The sequence below is a fragment of the Trichosurus vulpecula genome, chromosome 8, assembly GCF_011100635.1.
Source record: "Trichosurus vulpecula isolate mTriVul1 chromosome 8, mTriVul1.pri, whole genome shotgun sequence".
In the NCBI taxonomy this organism is placed as follows: Eukaryota; Metazoa; Chordata; class Mammalia; order Diprotodontia; family Phalangeridae; genus Trichosurus; species Trichosurus vulpecula.
Window position 1 is genome coordinate 130190765 of NC_050580.1, and position 23199 is coordinate 130213963.

The 23199-nt window shown below is 35.5% G+C and overlaps 1 protein-coding gene across 2 annotated transcripts in view; it reads left to right on the forward strand.

Moving 5' to 3' along the window:
- CHD2 (chromodomain helicase DNA binding protein 2) overlaps window positions 1-23199 on the forward strand; it is a 135253-nt gene that overhangs the window by 22488 nt on the left and 89566 nt on the right. For both annotated transcript variants that reach the window (XM_036734619.1, XM_036734620.1), the window contains exons 3-13: window positions 2172-2403; window positions 6380-6466; window positions 7243-7304; window positions 11381-11503; window positions 12875-13024; window positions 15107-15240; window positions 16412-16637; window positions 18243-18343; window positions 19369-19413; window positions 19603-19778; window positions 21579-21703. In XM_036734619.1, coding sequence (XP_036590514.1) covers window positions 2172-2403; window positions 6380-6466; window positions 7243-7304; window positions 11381-11503; window positions 12875-13024; window positions 15107-15240; window positions 16412-16637; window positions 18243-18343; window positions 19369-19413; window positions 19603-19778; window positions 21579-21703 — 1461 coding nt within the window. The remainder of the gene's footprint in view (window positions 1-2171; window positions 2404-6379; window positions 6467-7242; window positions 7305-11380; window positions 11504-12874; window positions 13025-15106; window positions 15241-16411; window positions 16638-18242; window positions 18344-19368; window positions 19414-19602; window positions 19779-21578; window positions 21704-23199) is intronic.

Consider the following 23199-nt stretch of genomic DNA (forward strand, 5'->3'; position numbering starts at 1 on the left):
AGTCATTCCCCAAATGATGGTCGTCCCCTCTATTTCTAATTCTTGGCCACCATAAAAAGAGCTGCTATAAATATTCTTGTGCAAATACCACCTTTGCGATCTTTTTACACTTCACTCCCCTCTATGAACTTAATATTCCAGCTACACTGACCTATTTGCTATTCCTTGTAAATATTTCATCTCCTGACTTTTATCTTTTTTTTTCCAAACTGACTGACTGTCCCCCATGCCTGGAATCCTCTTTCTCCTTTCCTCTGCCTCTTATTTGGCTTCCTTTCAGTCTCAGCTGAATCCTGCTTCTGTAGGAGTCTTTTCCCCAACCTCCCTAGCTGCTAGGGCCTTTCTCTAGGATTACCTCTCATCTACTTTGCACATATTTTGTATGGACCTAGCTTTTTATATATTTTCTTCCCAATTAGAATGTGAGCGCTTTGAAGTCAGGAAGTGTTTTTAGCTTTTCTTTGTATCCCCAGGACTTAGCAAAGGGCCATAATAAGTGCTCATTGGTTGTCCAAGGTCACAGCTAATATACAATGGGTACAGGGACATTTTCAGTGACATTATGCTGCTTCCTAAAAGTAAGTTGCTTTTTATATGTGGCTCTCCATTTATTTTTTTCCATTACAGTCAGTGATAATTGGTTTAAAAAACAAAAAGATATGGGCATACTAGGCTGAAATATCCTTTTCCGATTAAGTTACAGGATAAAATAAGAGTGTCTGATGGCTTTATTTTTTACCTTTATTTTTTTTAAAACAATTTACATTCTATCAACCACAGAGCAGTATTCTGTATTTACTAAATAAGTAACGGGATAAAAATTGAAGGAGCAATGTAAAATTAGATTATCTTGCCCAAAAATCTTTGCCCCAAGTTAGTTTTTTAACTGTATGCTTCAGTTTGCAGCTAATTAGGACCGGGCATAATCAGTAGGTATGCATTTAAGATAACCAGGAGAGTCAGAAATAGTAATAATAAAATAGACATTTATGTAGCACTTTAAGGTTTGCAAAGTACTTTACATACATTAGACCATTTGAGCCTTATAATCATCCATATGAGTTAAGTACTACAGGTATTAGATACATTTTTCAAATGAGGAAACTGAGGTCAAGAGAGATTTACTTAGTTACTTGCCTACAGTCACACAGTCAGTAAATGTCTGAGGTGAAATTTGAACCAAGGTCCTCCTGTCTCCGAGTCTAATTATCTATGCATTATGTCGTACTGCCCTTCAATATTAAGAGGGAAAACGTTGAGAATGTTCTAGAAAATCTGGGCATGTTACTATTAGTATCAGTGCCAGAGCATGATATAGAGCAGGTGTACCCACAAGAGCTTCTTGTTACAGGGACCCAGGGTTCTCTCTCATCTGTGGTATACACAACTGCAGGCCAGAATGTGGTCCAGGGCCCCACCTGCTGGCCACATGGATGGACACATCCAGTCCTTGGAGGAAGTTTTGATTTTAGTCTGTGCCCAATTCATCTTTTGCCAGGTTCCCCTTGTGGCTGTGGAAATGATGCTTCATGACCAGGTGCCATGAATTCAGATAGTTTGCTCACTTAGAGATTGCTGCTGCAAAAAAACTGTTCCGATTTTGCAGGATGGAAAATCAAGACACCGAGTGGTCCAGTGATATTATGCCTAGTCTAGCTTTTTAGTACAGATTAATAGAGTACTAGTATAATGTAGCTTTCTAATTTACAAAACCCTTTCCTCACAACTATTCTTTGAAGTAGACAATGCAAGTCTTGTTATCTTCACTTCACAGATTTTGAAAGTAGGCCTTAAAGAATTTAATTGGTCGCACAGTAAGTACTACACCACTGCCTACTCTTACAGCAAAGACTTGTAAGCATGCGATTTAATGTTACCACAGTTGCCATACAAAAGGTACTAAGGCTGTATTAGGCACTGGGGGGAGATGTGCAATATAAAGTATGCATGGTATTGGTCACATCATAGGAGTGCTAAGAGTATGATGAAAGTTTAGAAGATGTTTTTGATAAGAGTATTATTTAATAAAAGTAATACATAAATAAGGTTCCTATAATTAATGGCCTCAATGACATTTTTCTGATTTCTTTATCAGATTAATATGACATTTTTTTAATTTAAAAATTAAAAATTTAATAATTTTTTAATATAACATTTTTTTCCCTAATAAGTCATTCAGCATCTGAAGAAGCATCAGGCTCAGACTCAGCTAGCCAGTCTGAAAGTGAACAGGGCAGTGAGCCAGGCAGTGGGCATGGCAGCGAATCAAACAGCAGTTCCGAATCTTCAGAGAGTCAGACTGAGTCTGAAAGCGAATCAGCAGGTTCCAAATCCCAGCAAACCCCACCAGAAGCCAAAGAAAAGCCAGCATCTAAGAAGGAACGTATAGCTGATGTTAAAAAGGTATTTCTGATTTTCATGAAGTCCAAATCTGGTGTGTTTTAAGATCCACTGTCAAACCTTCATTTCCACTGTACTTGAAAGACAAAAACTCTTGTTGATGTGTTAACATCTTTCTTCTGGATATAGAGTTTAGATTAATTCAACATCCAGTTGTTATTTGCTTACTGTGTGCAACATATATTATTTGCTTCCTTCCATATTGATCTACTAAATTTTTTTTTCAGTAGTAACAAAAGTGAGGGAGGAAGCAGAAAATACTTAACTATCCATATCACTACATTTAGGATTTAGTGACTAGGGAGAATGTATTTAATTTTGGTTTAAATTTCCTATCACTATAAAGGTACAACAAAAAGCAAAGTTAGAGTAAACAATTAAACTGCTTATTTTGGTCAAGTATCCTTTTAGTTTACTTGGTTAGATTAGAATTTGTTAGTATGGGATTGAGACCTTTTCAGATATGCAATGTTTTCAAGAGCCTTTGACAAATAGTATATGGTAATTAGCTGAGAACTCCATGGTTACAGCAAAAGTTTATCTCAAGAAAACTAGAGAGGAGTTGAACCTGGAGCAGTGCCGGCTGGGAAGGAGGAGATGTGATGAAGGAGCTGGCCTTATGTAGGGAAGGAAGGTGAAAGACAGACCCTGCCCAGAAGTGCGCATAACTGTTAATGGCATTTATGGGGACAGCTGAAGGAAGGTGGACTGTGTGTTGAAAGGATGAGGCTAGCTCCTATTTGTGCTTGGGAATGATGTTTTAATATATGAGGCTTAAGAGAGTTGTTTTGGGCTTAGAGTTTAGGTGATCCTTATGCTTATTCAGAGTCATGGGAGGGTGGCCATAGCTATTGGGAAGGAAACCAGAAGTAGCAAAAGTTCTAAAACAGGCATATATTACTATAAACATGATTACATGACTCTTCTGAGAATTAATGTGAATAGCAGCTCAAAAGAGAATTAGTCATCAGATTGATAAGTGATTTTTCCTTACTTAGATAAGGTAGGTGTCCTTAGCATAACAAAAAGGATATAGCTGGCAGTTTGTGAAATTTCTACTGTATGATTTCTATTAACTGAGAAAGGCAATTACAGTTTTTATTAATGAAAGGTGGGAGAAAGAAGATGGTTATATCAAAAAATGAAAAGTAAAGCAAATGATATGAACAATAGGGTATCTTGATAATTATGTAACAGACATTCACTAGTTTTTGGTCTTAAGGTCTAACCTAAGTCTTAATGAAGTTTTAATGGTAGTTTTAATTTACTTGTCAAAAAATTCCTATATAGCTTCTATATAGGCATACCTTATTTTATTGCACTTCATAGATAATGCAGTTTTTACAAATTGAAGATTTGTGGCCTCTATCAAGCAATTCTGTTGGCACCATTTTCCAATAGCACACACATTGTGTCTCTGTGTCACATTTTGGTAATTCTCACAGTATTTCAAACTTGATCTGTGATCTTTGTTGTTACTGTTGTAATTGTTTTGAGGCACCACAACTGCACCCACATAAAATGGCAAATTTAATTGATAAATGTTTAGTGTGTTCTGACTGCTCCACCAACCAGCTGTTTCACCATCACTCTCTCTCTTCCCTGGCCTCCCTGTTCCCTGACACATAACAGTATTGAAATTAGGCCAGTTAATATCGTATAATGGCCTCTGAATGTTCAAGTGAAAGGAAAAGTCAATCAGTGGGGCAAATTTTATTGCTGTCATTTTTTAAGAAATTGCCACTTAGCCAACCCATCCTTCAGCAACCACCACCCTGTTTAGTCAGCAGCTGTCAACATTGATGCAAGACCCTCCACTAGCAAAAAGATTATAACTCACTGAAGGCTCCGATGATGGTTAGCATTTTTCAGCTATAAAGTACTTTTTTAAAAAGGTATGTACATTGTTTTTTTAAGGCATAATACTGTTGCACACTTAATAGATTACAGCATTGTGTAAACATAACTTTTATATGCACTGGGAAACCACAACATTTGTGTGACTCATTTTATTTTGATACTTCCTTTATTGTGGTGGTCTGGAACTGAACCTGCAATATCTTCAAGGTATGCCTGTATTAGACTTTGAAATTATACTCAGTATTTAGGGACACCAAAATTCTGAGGAAGGCAATGATGAATATTAGATAAAGTGAAAGTAGATCTTCTGTTTCTAGCTTATTAAGGAGGTATCAGAGGAATAGGTAGTCATTTTTGTATAGCAAAAATTACTCTGGCAACAGTATAAAGGATGGATTAGAATAGGTAGGGACTAAAGGTGGGACCATAAGTCAGGACGCTATTGTTACAGATCTAGGGGCTGTATTTGGGTGATGACAGTGGAAGTACAGAGGTGAGGATAGAAGTGAGCTTGTTGAAGAAGAATTGAATTGTATACTAATTGGATATAGAAGGCAAGGATGAAGTAAGAGTCAGTAACAGAGGGCCATGTCACTTAGAAAAGAAGGGTAATCAGCAAGAGAAGTAGGTTTGATTGAAAACATAAATTCATTTTATTTTTTTAAAAATTAATTTATTTTTATTTTTCAACATTGTCTTCCATAAGCTAGTAAGTTCATTTTCGATATGACACTACCTGTATGATCTTGGGCAAGTCACTTAACTTCCCTGGGCCTCAGCTTCACCATCTGTACAATGAGTGGTTGGACTGGATGGCCTTGGAAGTTCCTTCCTGCTCTAGGTCCATGACTCTACTCTCATAAAAATATGTTAATGTTAAAAAAAGTATGTTAAGGAGGCTCACTGTGGTGGAAACAGTCCTTGGAGGCAGTTGGAGTTGTGGCTATACAGCTAAAGGTTTTTAAGTCATCTGTGAGAAAAAGGTGATCCTTGGGGCAAAAGAGATTATCAAGGATAATGTGTGAAAAAAGAAAAGTCCAAAGATAGAACCTTGGAGATGCCAAAATTAAAAGTGTAGGGAAGAGAAAATAGTTAGAATTGAAAGACAACTAAGAACCGGGATTAGGTGGGATGGCTCAGTGAAAAGTAAGAGGAGAGAAAGTAGAGGCAGGGAGCTTTTTAAAAAGTTTGCTTGAGGAAGGGTGGAGATATATAGGATGTTAATATCTTGGGGAATGTCAGGGCTGAGTGAAGGGTATGTTTGTAGGCATCAGGGAAGTATATAGGGAGAGATTGAAGATTGGAGAGAGGATGGATAAATCACTTAAACTCCTTGAGTCTCAAATTCTTTATCTATTAAGTTGTAACAGTAATAGAAATACCTTCCTCATCAGGTTATTGTGAGGCTCAGGTTGAAGTGTCTTATAAATTTTAAAGCGCTATATTAGTGTCAATAATTTTATTATTATTAATAATGCACTGATGTAGCATTAGTGCATGGACTCAAGCAGAGCCAGATTCAAATCCTACTTCTGACTCATACTGGCTAAGTGCCCGTGAGATCTGCTTCAGTTTAGAGTTTTCACATTAGGAATTCCTTATACCAAAGAAATGGCCAGTCTGGACTAACGTTCCCCCATCCCCCACCCCTCCCATTCTATTCCTCTTAATTATACAAATATACCAGCAGGAAAATGCAAATGCATAGTATTCCTGTGTGTATATGTATATGTATAAAATTTGTGCCTAGAATTGAGGATAGCCACATTATAATATCATACAATTTTCTATGTCCCATGTTTGACATTGAGGAATTTTTGTTGAAGAAGTCTTAAAAAAAAAAAGGCAAGTAGAAGTGTCATTTGAGTGGTATTCATATGGATGGCATATTTAAAGCTATTTGTAAAATATATAAGAAAAGAAGTGCTAAAGACCCATGTTTCTGAATTCGTTACTAGGTGATCCAATATATATTGCTTTAACAATAGTCTTAACATACTGAAACAAACAGACCTTACAAAACCCAAATGATTCTTAGTACAGTTATTGAAAGTTCTCAAAACAGATCATTAAATGAAGAGAAGCACCTCCTCTAAGCACCTCCTCTTTATTTTTTCAGATGTGGGAAGAGTATCCTGATGTGTATGGGGTTAGGAGGTCAAATCGAAGCCGACAAGAACCATCTAGATTTAATATTAAAGAAGAGGTAAGAAGATAAAGGAGGGAGAACTGTAAGGCAGCACTTCCCACACTGTAATCTGTGGCACCCTGTGTAGTCTGTGCACTGTGAGTAGGGATGGGGGGCGGGGAATGTAAGATAGAGGTTTTGTCAATTTATTTTAGGGCCCAAGATATTCTGTAACCAAATGAGGAAATACTTCTCTAAGGCAATATTAGACCTGAAATTTTTTCTTGCTTGTCATGCCATCCTCCGTCTAGTTCTAGAGAACAGAGCTGGTGATTGTTTAAGCATCTTCGAATATAGGCTTTCTTTTAAATAATTGTTGTGGCACAGTACGGTTTGCATGTAAGTTACAAGAAAATGCCATTCAGTTATTTGGAAGTTAATGAGTCATATTTCTCATATACTTTGTGGTATAATAACATTAGACTGACCCTTTGGACCTTCCATACTTTTTTTAAATTTCTAGTTGCTTATATTACCTCATTTACTGGAAATCATCTGAGAGAAAATGTCATGCATTTCTAAATATTTCAGTAGCAGTACTGCTAGCTAACTGGTATAGAAGAGAAGAAATGAAATGGCCAAAAGTTACATTTCGATTTTGATGGACCCCCAGCCCCCACTAAGGAAATGCTTAGGTTTTCTTTTAACCAGTCTCTCATACTGAAGGTGTTATATGAACTAGGTTCCTAATCCCAAAGTTAGAGTGGCATTCATAAGGACCACAAATAAAAAAAAAACTGTTATCTGCTTTATTTTTTCTCTCTCTTCCCTTTTTTGCATTGTCTTCCTTGAAGGCAAGTAGTGGTTCTGAGTGTGGGAGCCCGAAAAGAAGAGGCCAGAGGATACTGAAAAAACAGTAAGTCTAAATGGGAGTAATTGCTTGTCCAATAGTTGTTATACTTTTTTTTTCGTGCAGTACATCTTTAGAAAAATTACTGATGCCCCAAGTTCTACTCTCTGCTAAGTACCTCAGCTTAACCTGTGGAGGACAGGTAAGCAAGTTCTTGGACTGCAGTTTGAGAAAACTTAGCTTGCTTTATTTGATATTTCTTTTTCTTAAACAACAGTACCAAGCCAACCAGATAAATGTTTATGTCTTAAGAAGAGTATAAATTAACCAGTCTTGCTAGTGTCACTTTATGGAAGAGCAATAAATAAAATTTTTAGTAGTTAAGATTACTACTTCCCATTTACTACAATGAAATTATACTTGTGATTCAATCTTACTCTCTTTTCTGGGCATAACCCTTCACCTGAATCTTTGATCTTATGCTATATATGACTTTTATAATATTCTTCTTAACTTTGTGGTGAAACTTGTTTTAGTTAAAATTTATTGTTCATTTTAATCTCCTTAAAGAAATAAACTGAATTCCTCTTATACTGTCAGTCTTCCCAAAATAAATGAATTGGAAACATTTAATACTGCCCTACCCAGAATCAGTTCAGTTTTCACATGCTTCCAAAGATGGAAGAATTGCACTGTCAGCTCTAATATTAAGTAGATATTCTTGTACGTTGGAAGTATTGGCAAGCCTTTGTCCTAATCTAGGCATTTAGTAGCCACATGTGCTTTCTCTGTTGGCTGTATCAAGGCACAAGAGGTTTTTGCCTCGTGCCTGCTTCCAAAGCACAAAGTTTAATTTCTCTGTGATTCATTTAAGACTGATAATAGAAGAGATGCCTCTCATTTTCTCATTGTTCAACCACCCACATGCTGCTCCCTGGAGGGGCAGGATCTGAATGGGATAATGTCTTGTCAGTCTTCCCTCCTGTAGTCTATATTTGGATGATAGTTTCCCATTAAGTTCAAGTTAGGTGTTACCCAGAGGATGGATTGTGAAATCATTTTATATGGCAGCCTGGCAGCCAGAAAAGCTGATGTACTTTTAGGCTGCAGTTGGGAAGGCACAGGGCCGAGAAAGAGACAGGTCCTACTTCCACTTTGCCCTGGTCAGACCACATCTGAAATAAATGAAAAAAATTGTGCTGGTAGATACCACATTTTATAAGGGATATTGATAGGCTCCCCTGGGTTGTAAGCTTAAAGCAGGTATTTTTTTCTTAAGAACTTTGAGGCAGTGTGTGAAATGAACAGAGAAATGACTTCAGAGCTAGAGAGAGCTGAAACATAACGACTGTGTAACACTGGACAAATGTTGGTACTCTATACAACTCTCAATGACTATAAGCTGCAGACAAGGTAACAACCTGTAGTAGCAGAGGAAATAGTCTTATTTGGGAGTTCAACACACCAGTAACACTACCCCATCCCTGACAGGAACTGTGCAGCAGCATAAAGGTCACTTCTGAGGGCCTGCAGACGCTGTAAATGTGTGCAAAGTTTAGTAACTTTAGAAGTGGGTTCTACTTTAAAGAATGTCCATTTTCAGCTAGCAATTCAACTTCTGTATATAAGGGTGTGAATAGGTTGAAACATGGAACCAGTAAAGAATTGTGTAGAAGTAGTGTAAAGGATATGAGAGAGATGAATTACTGGGGAAAAGAGGTGGGTAGGGAGCTGGTCATCTATTAAAAGTAAAGGCTGTTTGGAGGATGGCCTTGGCTTCGCATTCCACTGTTATCTACACATCGAGTGACCTAGGGGAAAGCCCCTGTCACTTTCAGGGTACCTCATGCATAAGATTTATAGGACAACCTCAACAAGAGTCAGACAAGGACCCAGGTTAGATAACCATGAATGGATTGCCAGCATCTTCTGATGGAGAGAATTATCCACATTGATGGGATCTCAGATTCATCAAAATAATCAAGTATGATGCTATGTTTTGGGGAATCAAAGGTAAAAAAACACAAGTTTCTTCCTACAGCTTGGGTAAAGATGTATAATGGGTCCTAGGGCACCTTCAGTATATAGTACTGGAGAATAGGAAGAGGACTAAACTACCAGTCAGAAAAATCTAGGTTTTCCTCAATAGATAAATGGTTAAAGGATAAGAAGAGGTAGCTTTCAAAAGAAAAAACTGCAAACTATCAACAGTCATATGAAAGAATGGCCCAAATCATTAATAATGAGAGAAATGGGAATATAAAAAAACTCGAGATTTTTCTTCACTGTTTTCATATTGGCAAAAATGACCAGTGAAAATGATGTTAGAGAGTTTGTGGGAAGACGGAAACACTAATGTCCTTTGGAATTAATGCAGCTAAATGTTGGAGAGGCCATATGAAGATAGGAGCAATAATATGCCTGTGAATTTAATTGGTATTTTGGGAGGTAGTTTGGAACTATGTAAGAAAAATCACTAAGCTGTACATACCTATTGATGGACCCAGGGATATCACTACTAGACAACCCAAATGAAGTTAGAAACAGAGGAGAAAGTCTCGTGTACAAAAATTTAGCAGCACTCTTGTGGTAACAAAAAATTAGAATCAAATAGGTGCCCATTGATTAGGGAATGGCCAAATAATTCTAGTGTATGAATGTAGTAGAATATTATTGTTCATAAAAATTGGCTTCAAAGAATTCAAGAATTCTAGAAGACTTGTATGAATTATTCAGAGGAAAGTAAGCAGAACTGAGAGAAAACTTTATGTAATGATCTCTATGATATAGAGGAAAACAACATTGAAATACTTCAGAAATCTGATTAATGCAATTGGTGGATTTTGATACTAGAGCTATCAAGAGAGGTGGTTGACAGGTTGGTATGGAATGGAGCATATGTTGTCAGAAATTGCCAGTGTATTTGTTGTGTAAATATCATTCTTTATGCTGGATTGAAGTGTAGGGGAATAGAGGTGGGGTGAGAGTATGGGATTCGAAAGTGACAGCAATATTTTATGAAAAATCAGTAAAACATTTTTGAGAAGATCTGCTTAGAAGATAGTAATCAGGGAAGACTTTATGAAGAAATATCTTTACACAATACTTGAGTACTTCAGAAGCCACAACATTCTGTACATAGGAGGGTTTAATTGGTAGAACATTTAACTGATGCAAACGTTGTCAGTTATACTCTAGACTTTGAAAATAAAATTGGATTGTTGATTTTTTGGGGGAAATGCCTACCTAGTTTATAATCTTAGTTCTGCAATTTACTACTTTGAGCAAGTCACTTAACCTATTCGAGTCTGTTTCCTTATTTGTAAAGTGAGACTTATTATGCTCTTGTCTAGTTCAGAGTATTTATTGTGAGGATCAAATGTGGTCATGGAGTGAAAGCCCTTTATTAACTATAAAGTACTATATATACAAATATATTGAATCAGCAACATTATATATACATAATATAGTATCTAAAGAATCAAGTACTATTTATAGTGCTTTGTAGTTAATAAAGCTAATATGGCTAATTATAAAGCATTCTGTATTTAGTGTTTGATCTTGCTCTATATGTATATAATGCTTCATAGTTTTAATGACCTCAAAATTCTTTGTTTTTTGTTTTATGATCACAGACTTCTCTGACTCTCACCAAGTCTCTCAGCTCCAATGTCCTTTTATGTAAAATGAAAGGGTTATACTAGGTGGTTCATGAAAAATGACTTTGAAAAATTCCAGTTCAAAAATTTCCTTTGATTTTTAGTTTGCAATTGAATTCTTTGAAAAATCAAGAATTTTTTTTTCTTGAATGGCTAGTAGTGGGTTTTTACAATACTGATCATGTAAAAGGTAAGAGAAATTTAATACCAAAAAAATTATATAGTTATAATGCACCTATTAAAAATGCAGGTCTATAGTAATTTGTCTTTTTTTTCTTAGAGAATAATTAGAAAAGCATATAAAATTTTAGAAAACCACAGATAAAGAAATTAGTCAAACTTAGTCCTTAAATTGAATTCTCTATTCAGCAAATTTCTGCAGATCAAAACTTGTTTCATTAGCTTTCTTTGTGTTCTTTGTGGATCAACTGAGTTGAAATTTGCCTAGTTAAAATCCTTTAATTTTTTTGCCCTTGATAACAGAGAAAAATGGAAAAAGGAGGCTTCTGAGGAAGAGGATGAGGAAGATGAACAAGAGCAAGGTACTAGTGCAGAGAGTGAACCAGAACAAAAAAAAGTGAAAGCCAGACGACCTGTCTTGAGGAGGTGAGGGATTCTTTTCTTTCTTTGTGAATTTGGAGGCATATGTAGTTTGCGTATATTGTATACATTGTTGGTTGGTAGGAAAACATAGTACTAGAATAGATTTCTTTAACAGAAACAAAGGATTACCATGGACAAGACAAACATTAGGATTGTTTCTCATGAGAAAGAATAAAAAGACTTATTGCTTGAGTTATTTAAAAAGATAATGGGCAAAATTCTGGGAAATAGACTATTTGCTCCCTTAGTGATTTTAATTCAGAATTCAAGAAATATATGCTATAGCCTAAGCTGAGTTCAGGATATGGGGCTTCTTGCAGAGGTGGTATCGGTTAGAGGATATAGGAATAGACATGAGATTGAGGCCCTCTGATGCTGATTCCAGATATTTAACCTCCAGCTGGACTATTTGGGTTAGGAAGCAGGGAAAGAGGCACTTCCTAGTCAAATGTGTTTTTGTAAACATTCCATTTTGCTTGCTTTTAAAAAGAAGTAAGCATTTTCTGGTATATTGTAGTAGTTGTTTATTCATACCTTAATGTTACTTTAATCAGACTATTAGAACATCTTAAGTGGTATCATTAAATACACAGACAATGGGAATTTTGATTAGTCAAGAATAAAGTTGACAGGGGTATGTGTGAGTTTTTGGAATGAGAGGGTAAGCCAGCTTTGGTGCAGGGTATGGATGAGAAGAAAAGCAAAGGCCAGGAGATGAAAGGGCTCCTAGCACACTTTATCTGCTTTGTAATAATATTGTCTAGGCTCCCAGAACCATCTGTATACTACTGAAAATCATCATCTGTGCTACCTTTGTTGTGGGTATGGTTGGTTGCTGAAGTTTGAGTTAAGATAGCAGATTTGGTTTAGAAGACTGTACAGTTCATCTTACTTCAATTCAGTATAGTCTAGTACACGGTCCCTAGAGTTCATCTAGTCTAGTGACTTCCTCTTCCAAATATTCATCGATCTCAGTAGGAATTGGAAAGGGGTGCTACTTGGAACTTTTCCTCATCTTAGTTGTACTGCCTTTCATCTATCTCTCTGTCCTCTTCCTCCTTATCCTCCTCTGTTAACAATGTACCATATTGGTGAATTTCCTCATGGTACTTCTAGAGGCTATATCTCCTCTCAGTCTCCATACAGTGATTCTTCTGTACTATACTAGACTGTACTATACAATACAGTTACATGACCCTACTTTTCTATATTTTGTTTCTGAGAAAGTGCAACGTGTCTGTGAAACCATTCCATCAAGGCTAGAAATTCTGCTTGAAGTTTTAATCTTCCTTGGCATTGTGCCATTTGTGTGTTTTTATTTACATATATGTATATATGTATGTATATATTAATATTATCATTAACTCCTTTTAGAGCAGTGCCTAAAACCAGTGTTAAAAAGCAACATAAGCCACAGCGTGGAAAAAGAAGAAAGAAACAAGATTCATCTGATGATGACGATGACGATGATGATGATGAAACTCCAAAAAGGCAAACTCGTCGCAGAGCTGCCAAAAATGTCAGGTATATTGTGACCTAGGAGATTATTGCTCAGTTACGTGAATGATAACCCAATTGAATCAAAGAGGATGCCTATCGAGAAAAATTTTCATTTGATCCTGTGTGACTCCGTTAGTTTTCCAGAAAGAAGAATCTTGTTTCATGGCCCGAGAATACTTCTCTGACATTGGCCAGTCACCTTGCAGATGTGCTGTATTGTTTATAAGAAGAATAAAAAGAATGAAGGTGTATATATGTCAGCACGCTGTTGGGTTTAATCTACCCAAATGAAATCAAAGTCCGTGTCCTATTGATAGTAGTATCACCTTAATTCAACACACACACACACACACATACATTCTTACATTTTTCTCATGAAAACTTCTCTGCTTTTATTAATTGCTTTTGCTCTGTGACTCACAAATCCCTTTATATTTTTGCTTACCCATCTATGAAATGGAGATGCTTTTTACCACCTCTAAAAAGTGTCAAGAAGCAAAATTAACAATGCTGTTTTTATTATTACCATACCTTTGGAAAAAAGAAGAGCATGCATAAGTGCAAAATAGAACCTTGCAAATATCAAATACCATTTTAAGCAGGATCTGAAAATTTTGTTCTGCTCTTTTTTGATGTTCACTAGTGGCTATAGAATAGCATTAACTGAAATGGAGAATGAACCAATACCATGCCATTTTATTGCTCACAATATTCTATTTAGTTTGTGTATGTAAAACGTTTTCATCATATATTGTTAACGTATGGTAGGGTAATCTTAATCTTTATGGACACCAAAAAGTGCATTGTTTTAGGTCCCCCATTGAAGAATCATTCAGCCTAATAATCTTGTTATAGATAAACTTTTAGCAGAATTACTCTTTTATGTTTATCTTAGAAGTATTACTTTTCTTTTGTATTCTGAAGTACAAGTAGGTTTTGTTTTTGTATGTGTATGTATTTTTAATTTGTGTTTGAGCATTTTTGGTTTGAAAATGGAACGTGGGAAGTTGAATTAATGCATTTCTTGTAGCTAGTAGTATCTTCTGAATAGTGTAATTGCAGCTGTGTCAAGTGAAGGAACATTATCAAATCACTTAAGAAATGTGACTGAAGTCACAAAGCTGCTTAGGAAGAAGTTTTACTGCTGTCTGCTTCAGGCATACATCTATTCTTTCGACATACAAAGAACAAATTTTGGACCCAAAGAATGACTAGTGACTCCTTTGAATAACTCCATGCTCTGACTTTGCTTTGTGTGTGTGTGCGTGTGTGCGTGCGTGCGTGTGTGTAGTTTAAAAAATTTCATTTGTTATTTATTTTGAGTGGTGGATTCTTGCCTTCCCTCCCGCCCCTCCCCCACCCATTGAAAACAATATGATAATTATAAATTATACATGTGAAATCTTGTAAGGCATATTTCCATATTAGCCATATAACCAAAAAAGCAAAAAAAAAAAGGAAGAAAATTATACTTCAGTTTTTACTTAAGAGTTCATCACTTCTCTTTCTGGAGGTGGTTGCCATGTTTTTCATCATGAGTCCTTTGGAATTGATTTGGATCACTGTATTGATCAGAGTAGCCAAATCTTTCACAGTTGATCATCATTACAGCATTGCTGTTACTGTGTGCAATGATCTCCTGGTTTTTCTTGCTTCACTTTTCATCAGGTCGTATAGATCTTGCCATGTTGTTTCTAAAACCACCCTCTTCTCATTTCTGTAACATAATAGTACTCCACAATCATATGCCGTAATTTGTTTAGCCGTTCCCCAATTGATGAGCATCCCCTCAATTTCCAATTCTTTGCCACCAGAGAAAGAGCTGCTATAGATACCGTTGTTCATGTAGGTCCTTTTCCTTTTTCTTTGATCTCTTGGGGTACAGACCTAGTAGTGGTATTGTAGGATCAATGCTCTGATTATAAGTAATGCATAGAGGTAATGTATATTAAGTCCTCTGTAAGCTTTAGTGCACTATATATAGTACACTGACTTATATTAATATAATATATAAGTATGGTTCTTCTCTGTGGTATGTTGTGTGAATGGTGGCTAGCTGAAAAAAGATAAATGTTTTCAATTTAATCAGCCTTATTTCTAATTCAGTTATAAAGAAGATGATGATTTTGAAACTGACTCAGATGATCTCATTGAAATGACTGGAGAAGGAGTTGAAGAACAACATGATAATAGTGAGACAATTGAAAAGGTTATGGATGCAAGATTTGGAAGAAAAGGTGGTATGTATCTTGAAGAATAGATTGCTTCTCATAAATGGTCAATGAGATGGAAATTTTTACATAGAGCTGAAGTTGAGATACGTCAGTCATGTTATTTATAGTGATCATTAAAACTTGTTACCGTATTCTGACTCTTGTTTCTGTGCTAATGTATTACCTCACAGGTGATAACTGAAATGATCAAAATAAGGTTAGATTAAGCATTAATATGGCAAGGGCAGAGGGAAAAACGCCATTTAAATTTATATATTTTTTTGAGATTAAAAATTTGGCATCTGTACTGAACATTGCATAGCAGAAATATATATTCAGTAACACTGAATTTTGGGAGGCAGCATAGTGTAGTAAGATCATTGCAGTTGAGAGTCAGTAGATGTAAGCTCATACCTGCTTTTCAGTTTACCACTAACTATTAAGTCACTTATTCTCTTTGGAACTCAGTTTCCTTATAAGTCTTTACAGTCCTTTCTTGCTTTAAAGTTAAGTGATTGTATGATTTAATCCACATTATGGTTGTTTCTTGTTCGGTCTTAGTCCTACAAAAGCATCTTTAAAAAATATTTATTTAAAAAAATTTCCCCCAGTCATATGTAAAAATAATTTGTCACATTCATTTTTAAAACTTTTGAGTTCCAAATTCTCTCCCTCCCTCCTTTTCCCTACTCCCACCTGTTGATAAGGCAAGCAGTTTGATACAGGTTATACATGTGTAGTCATGCAGAACACATCCATAATATCATGTACAAAAGCATTTTAATGGGGTATTCATTAGACCTGTTAAATGCGTAAGAGGGACTTATTTCCCATATCCATTGAAAAAATCCAACTTGATTGTTTTAAAGTTCCACCATTGAGATTATTAGTTCATTCAACCCAAACGCCAGCAGTTTCCTTGCTTTCTTTTTTTTACCTGTATGTTCTCATCTGAGTTTCAATGGAAGTCAAGTCAGCCGGTTGAGAACATAAAAATTGTCTTCTTGTTTTAAGAGTAAATTACTTCATTTCTCATGATTAGTGAGACTCCAGTTCTTTACGTTCATAAAGTTATTTCTATGTTGTTTCCCAAGATGTAGTCTTTAGAAAACTGACTGCCTATTCAAATGATTGTTGTAGTGTTTGACTTAACAGCTACCGTATCGCAGTAGGATTTTTAATGAAACCCTTCTTACAGCCACCGGAGCTTCTACCACTGTTTATGCAACTGAAGCTAATGGCAACCCTAGTGCCGACTTTGACCCTGAAAAGGACGAGGGAGAAGTTCAATACCTGATTAAATGGAAGGGCTGGTCCTATATCCACAGCACATGGGAGAGTGAGGAATCCCTACAGCAACAGAAAGTGAAGGGGATGAAAAAACTGGAAAACTTTAAGAAAAAAGAGGATGAAATCAAACAATGGTATGGTTTACTTCATGGAACAAAATGATAGAGTTTATGTAACCTTGAGGGTTGTAGACAGGTCATGGAGAGGATTTTTTTTTTTATTAGAGAACCAGACCTTGTGACTTTTTGGGAACTGAAGTATTGCCTTCATCCTAAAATGGAGACAGTTATAGCTGCATTTCTGTTAAGAGATGTAGCCTAAATATTAACTCTGTTTTCCAGGAGTAGTCTGATATTAACCATTTTATAGAACTGCAGAGGTCACAGAGCTGATGATTGTGGGTAATCAACAGGTTGTGAAATGAACAATTTATGGAGCCCTGTGGGTTAGCCTCTACTCCCTTTCCTAAGAAAACATGTTACCTTGAAAATGTAGTAGTCCTTTTTATTGACTTTGTTGTCTATATAAATATAAATGAGAATAGAGAAGAACTACAGCATATATAGAGACCTGAATTAAGTCATAAGTTAACTGGAACCCTGAAGAAGTGTTACAGATTATCCATACTAAATTACTATTTTCAGTGGCTGCTTAGGTTAGTAGTACAACATCATGTTGGGCATGAGAACAGCATGATGCAGTGCATAGCCTTTGGAGGCAGAAAAACCTGAGTTTTAGTTTTGATTCTGACACAGAGGCTGTGTGACCATGGATGACTCACTTAACCATTCAGTGCACTAGGCAACTTTCTAAGACTACGTTGTAGAGTAAGTCCTGACCTGCATTAGCTAAAGGGTTTTCCTCATGTAGGAGTTCTCTATGCAAGTTATATCACAGATAGAGGCCCTATCCTTGTGTCTAAAAATAGGATAATATATTTCCTTTAGGTCAGCTTGGTAGATGTTGAAACATTTAAGATTCTCTAGGAGAAAAGTATCCTGTAATCTCACAGCACTTTTATTGTGCTATTGTCGTATGGGGGTTAATGGGGAAAAAGTGGGGGAAGGGATTCTTTCCTATAGCTTAAGAATTACCATTAATTTTTGACAATTATTCAGTATAATTTCTTGCATTTTATAAGAATATTTGTCTTTTTTTCCATAGTGGTTTACTTTTGATTTAGGGGAAACATTTATAGTTATTCAGATATAATGAATATGTCACCTTCAGATTTTTTCTATGGGCAGTCAGCTTCAATGAAGTAGCCAATTGTGAGGAAAACTGTAGTACTTCACAAAAGATTTTTTGTTTTCATAAGAAATTTTTTTTCTAGCATATCAGATACCTTTGTTTTAAAGTAACATTATAGACTAATGTGTGGCCTAGACCTCAGTGTGGTATGATACAAAGAATATTAGTTTTGGAATTAGAAGATCCAGAATAAAATATCTCTGCTATTTATTATTTATGAGTTCACAGGCAAGTTATGGGCTAAACTCCTTTATAAAAATGAAGGGATTGGATTAGATACTTTCTTAGGCTCCCATTAGCTATACACCTTATGATCTTTGTATTTGTGATCATGGCTGTCTTTCTGATTCTTCAAAAGTGAAACATCGATAGTTAATGTAGCAGTTGAAAGTATATGAATGAGTCTCATAAATGACTTGTACTATATGTAAAATACGCACAAGTGTAATCGCTGTTCAATTTTTTCTTTCCATTTTCTTAACATCCAGGTTAGGGAAAGTTTCACCAGAAGATGTGGAGTACTTCAATTGCCAACAAGAGTTAGCCTCTGAGCTGAATAAACAGTATCAAATAGTGGAGAGAGTGATAGGTAAGTACAGTGAAGTTTCTAGAAAGGAAATTGAGGATGGGCCCAAGCGACAGTCTCCATCTGGGTTACGAAAGCCAGTAATGTGAAACAAGAACCACAAGACCCAAACACATATCTGTATTTGTGGTTATTTTTATCACTAACAACGTCAGCTCATGTTTCTATAGCATTTTGTGGCTTACAAAGTACTTCCCTTACAACAACCTTGTGACTATAGATTAGCAAATTGACATATTCTTCTTTGGTAATCAATTTGGGTGTTCTCTAATTTGTTCATACTCATTATTTTATTAAAAAACAAAATCGCATTAAAATAGAATCACATTAGAATGTGTTAACATTCATTCTTTCGATTGGATAGATATTTTTAGTGTGTTCTCAACTATTCACAGTCCACTATTTGACTTCATTTTGAAAATTTACATAGGTAAACTTTATTTTTCGGAAAAAAAATTACTCAACTATACAATAATACTAAAATGCTAAATGTTTACATACTGTGTAAGTGACCTATATTTAAGACGTGCTGGCTCTAAAATTAAAATATATCTGTGTGTATATGTTTGTATCTGTTTCCTTTGTCATTTGAAAGACCAAAGCTTATTTGAAAATCCAAATTGGAAGAGCTTTAAATGGTTAAAAGCTAACTTATTTTGTTATCACTGAAGCCAGTATAGGCCTAATTTTTAAGTTGCCCTCTGCTAGTAAATGCTTCTCTAGTTGTCACCAGTTATGAGGTTTATTTATTATTCCATATCATAGTCAAAAATCAACCAACTGGTATTCATTAAATGCCTAAGTTTATGTAGGGATATAGATTATAAAGTTATATAGGGATATAGATACCAAAAATTAGATAGCTGCTGCCTTTATAGTCCAAAAGAATGTAATATTTCATATAGCAGATGGCTCAGGACTACATTTTAAAAATAGAATATTTTTTATTATTTTATTACCTCTAGCATGTCATTTATCTTTTTTCCTGGAAAGATGTTAACTCTCATTTTTTTTCTTGGCTTATCTAGCTGTGAAGACCAGTAAGTCATCATCTGGTCATACAGAATTTCCAGGTGAGTCAGTGTTCTTGCTTTTATCGTGACTAAAATTTTTATGCAGTAGCTTTTGTTTTGCAAGGTACTTTATAATTACATTGTTAGGAAGAATGTAATTAAGATTTCTTTTAGTTATATATGAGATGGAAAGTGCCATATTTTTCTCTTTAACTGATAGTTACTCATAGGTTTTTGTGTGTGAAATAGCTCACAGTCGGAAATCATCATCAAATGAACCTGAGTATCTATGCAAATGGATGGGACTGCCATATGCAGAATGTAGTTGGGAAGATGAAGCTCTGATTGGGAAGAAATTCCGAAACTGTATTGACAGCTTCCACAATAGGAACAACTCAAAAACCATCCCCACAAGAGACTGCAAGGTGGGTGACTATTGCATTTTGTGTTTTCTTAGAAAGTGTGTATTCTTGACAGAAAATGAGCCAACTAAGGTTTGCTCAAGTCAGATGGGGTGAACTTTGTTAGGGAAAAAGGTGACCCTGTGTTGGAAATGAAATAAAAATGAGCTCATTGTACAATTAGAAGAATGTGGGGTGTGAAAATAATGGAGAGGAGGTAAATAGAATTTAATTTTCAGAGTTATGCGTGTTTTATTGTGTAGAATGTTGCTATAATATTAGCAATATAAGTGCTATGGAAAAGACAATGAAAAATTCAACCTTTAAAAGTAAAAAAAATGATGGGGTCAGGAATCCTAGGTGAGGATGCTTGAATCTTACTAACTGGTCCATTTACTTATCCCTTTAAAATCACTTCTCTAGGCTTTAAGTTTTCTCAAGGTGTAGTATTATCTTATTTGTTGAAGAGTTAGCCTTAGTTGTGAACAGGTTTTGTTAATGATAAAAGAAGTGTTAGAAAGTTTGGTCTCTCTCCTCAATTAAACAATCTAGTTGGGAACAACAGGCTATAAATACATAAAAAGTTAAATAATGGAACTAGGCAGTGTGTGATCATGTGCCAAATGAAGGATAAGGGTCATAAGTGCTGCAAGAGTTGGGAGGAAGGAAGATGATCAATGTGCACTGGGATGGCTGGATTCCTTCCAGAAAAAAAGTGGGGATTAAGTTCTACATTGAAGGATAAATTGGATTTGAATAGGTGAAGGATAGGGGGGCTGGACTTTCTAACCCAGAAGAAGTTTTCAAATGCAAATGCAACTGTGCATAAAAGTACTATTGAAACTGAGAACTGTAGGGAAATAGAAGGAGATAAGGTTGGAGAGATCAGTTACACTAGTATTGTCAGGTCCTTGAATGCTAGGCTAAGAAATTTGGACCTTTATCTTAAGGGCACTGGGGAGCCATGGAAGTTGTCTTAGCAATGAAATAAAAAAGATGAAAAAAGTGAAAAATTTATCTGATGGTGACCAGGATAGATTAGAAAAGAGAAGTTATGCAGTTAGGAACTTATTTGTAAAATCTGTGTAGATAAGTAGCAGTGGGAATAAGTGGAGTAGATGCAAGGGATTTTGCAAAAGGGAATTGTGAGGACTTTATAGTAGTTGATTTAGAATGGGAAAAGAGTAGGAGTCAAAAATGACTCTGTTCCTCCCTCCTCAGGAAGTGGTAAAGTAATGTGGTAATCATTAGCTTTATAATCTGTTAGAACATAAAAACTTTGCTGTATTAGTGCTCACAGGATCAGCGTACTGTGACCTTATAAGTGAAACCACTTTGTTACTTCAGGGTACTTTTTGGTATTTCAATAACTAAATTTATTTAGACAGACTAAAAGATGGAATCATATTATATATTCTTTAGTTGACAGTCTTATGACACAGCTCTATTGTCTTTTTAATAAATGAGCAACTGCTATGCCAGTATGCTGTGCTAGGTAATAATAGAACGTATTTAAAAAGTCTGCCCTCTGGAAGCTTACAGTCCAAAGAAACATAATTTTTCAACATAATTGATGTACCAGCATAGATTTGAGGTATTAAGTAATATGTGCAAAATACCTTATTTTTTACTTTTACCTTATTTCTTGATGATTTGTTATGCTTTTTTTTTTATTTTAAGGCTTTGGGTAAATACTTGATGATGAAAGAAAAAAATCTTGCTTCTGAAGAAGTTATAATTAATATATGAGCAAAATCATAGGAAGTTTTTTCCACATTTGGATCACTTTTATTCTAGAATATTGTGACAATTATGCCTTTATAGGTCCTGAAGCAGAGACCAAGGTTTGTTGCTTTAAAAAAACAACCAGCATACATAGGTGGAGAGAACCTGGAGCTCCGAGATTATCAGTTAGAAGGCCTTAATTGGCTTGCTCACTCCTGGTGCAAGTAAGTAGCAGATAACACAAGCATTCTCTTTATCCTTTCTTTCTACTCTTTACTGTCAGACTTTCTTGAAATACCAAAGAATAGTTTGGTTAAAGAAAATTCCCACTTAGTTGAGGGGAGGCTATTTATTCTACCCATTTTAATATGAAGAAGGAAATGGCTGGTGATTTTTCTTTCTTTTTCTTTTCTTTTTCTGAGGTGTTATTTATTGTTTTAACTTCCCTAAGGAAAAAGTCCCAGTTATTATGGTATACCTGCGTGGTGGTTAGTTTATTTATTTAGATTTTATTTTATTTTATTATTTTGAGATTTTTTATTTTAGTTTACAACACTCAACAGTTCCACATAACTTTGAGTTCCAGATTTTCTTCCCCTCCTCCCCCCCAAAGACGACATGGAATCTGATGTATCTTCTACATATAACTTCACATTGAACTTATTTACACAATAGTCAAGTTGTAAAGAAGAATTATGACCAATGGAATGAATCATGAGAAAGAAGAAACAGATCCCCAAAAAACCCCAAAAACAAAAGAGGAAAAAAAAAAAGGAAAGACAAAGGCGAGCATAAAGTGTGCCTCAATATGCATTCAGACTCCATAGTTCTTTCTCTGGATGTAGATATGAGTCCTTTGGAGTTGTCTTTGCACCATGTGTTGCTGAGAAGAGTGAAGTCTATCAGGGTTAGTCGTCACAGAATCCATGTATCTGTGGTTGCGTCTAATGTTCTCCTGGTTCTGCTCCGCTCACTCAGCATTATATTTTCCAGGTTACTATGAAGTCTGTATCTTCCCCATTTCTTATTGCACAATAGTAATCCATTACCTTCATATACCACAACTTGTTCAGCCATTTCCCAATTGATTGGCATCCCCGTGATTTCCAATTCTTTGCTGCTACAAAAAGAGCCACTATAAATATTTTTGTACATACGGGTCCCTTTCCCACTTGTGTGTTCTCTTTGGGATACAACCCTGCAAGTGGTATTGCTGGGTCAAAGGGTATGAACATTTTTATAGCCCTTTGGGCATAGTTTCAAATTGCTCTCCAGAATGGCTGGATCAGTTCACAACTCCACCAGCAGTGTAACAATGTTCCAGTTTTTCCACATCCTCTCTAGCATTTATCATTTTCCTGTTTTATCATGTTAGGCAATCTGACAGGAGAGATGTGGTGCAAAGGGTTGTTTTGATTTGTATTTCTCTAATCAATAGTGATTTAGAGCATTTTTATATGACTACAAATATGTTTAATTTCTTCTTCTGAAAACTGCCTGTTCATATTTTTTACCCTTTCTCAATTGGGGAATGACTTGCATTCCTATAAATTTGGCTCAGAGTTCCCTGTATATTTTAGAGATGAGGCATTTATCAGAGACACTAGTTGTAAAGATTTTCTCCCCATTTTCTGCTTCCCTCCTAATCTTTGTTTCATTGCCTTTTTTATACAAAAACATTTCAATTTAACATAATCAAAATTATCCATTTTGCATTTTA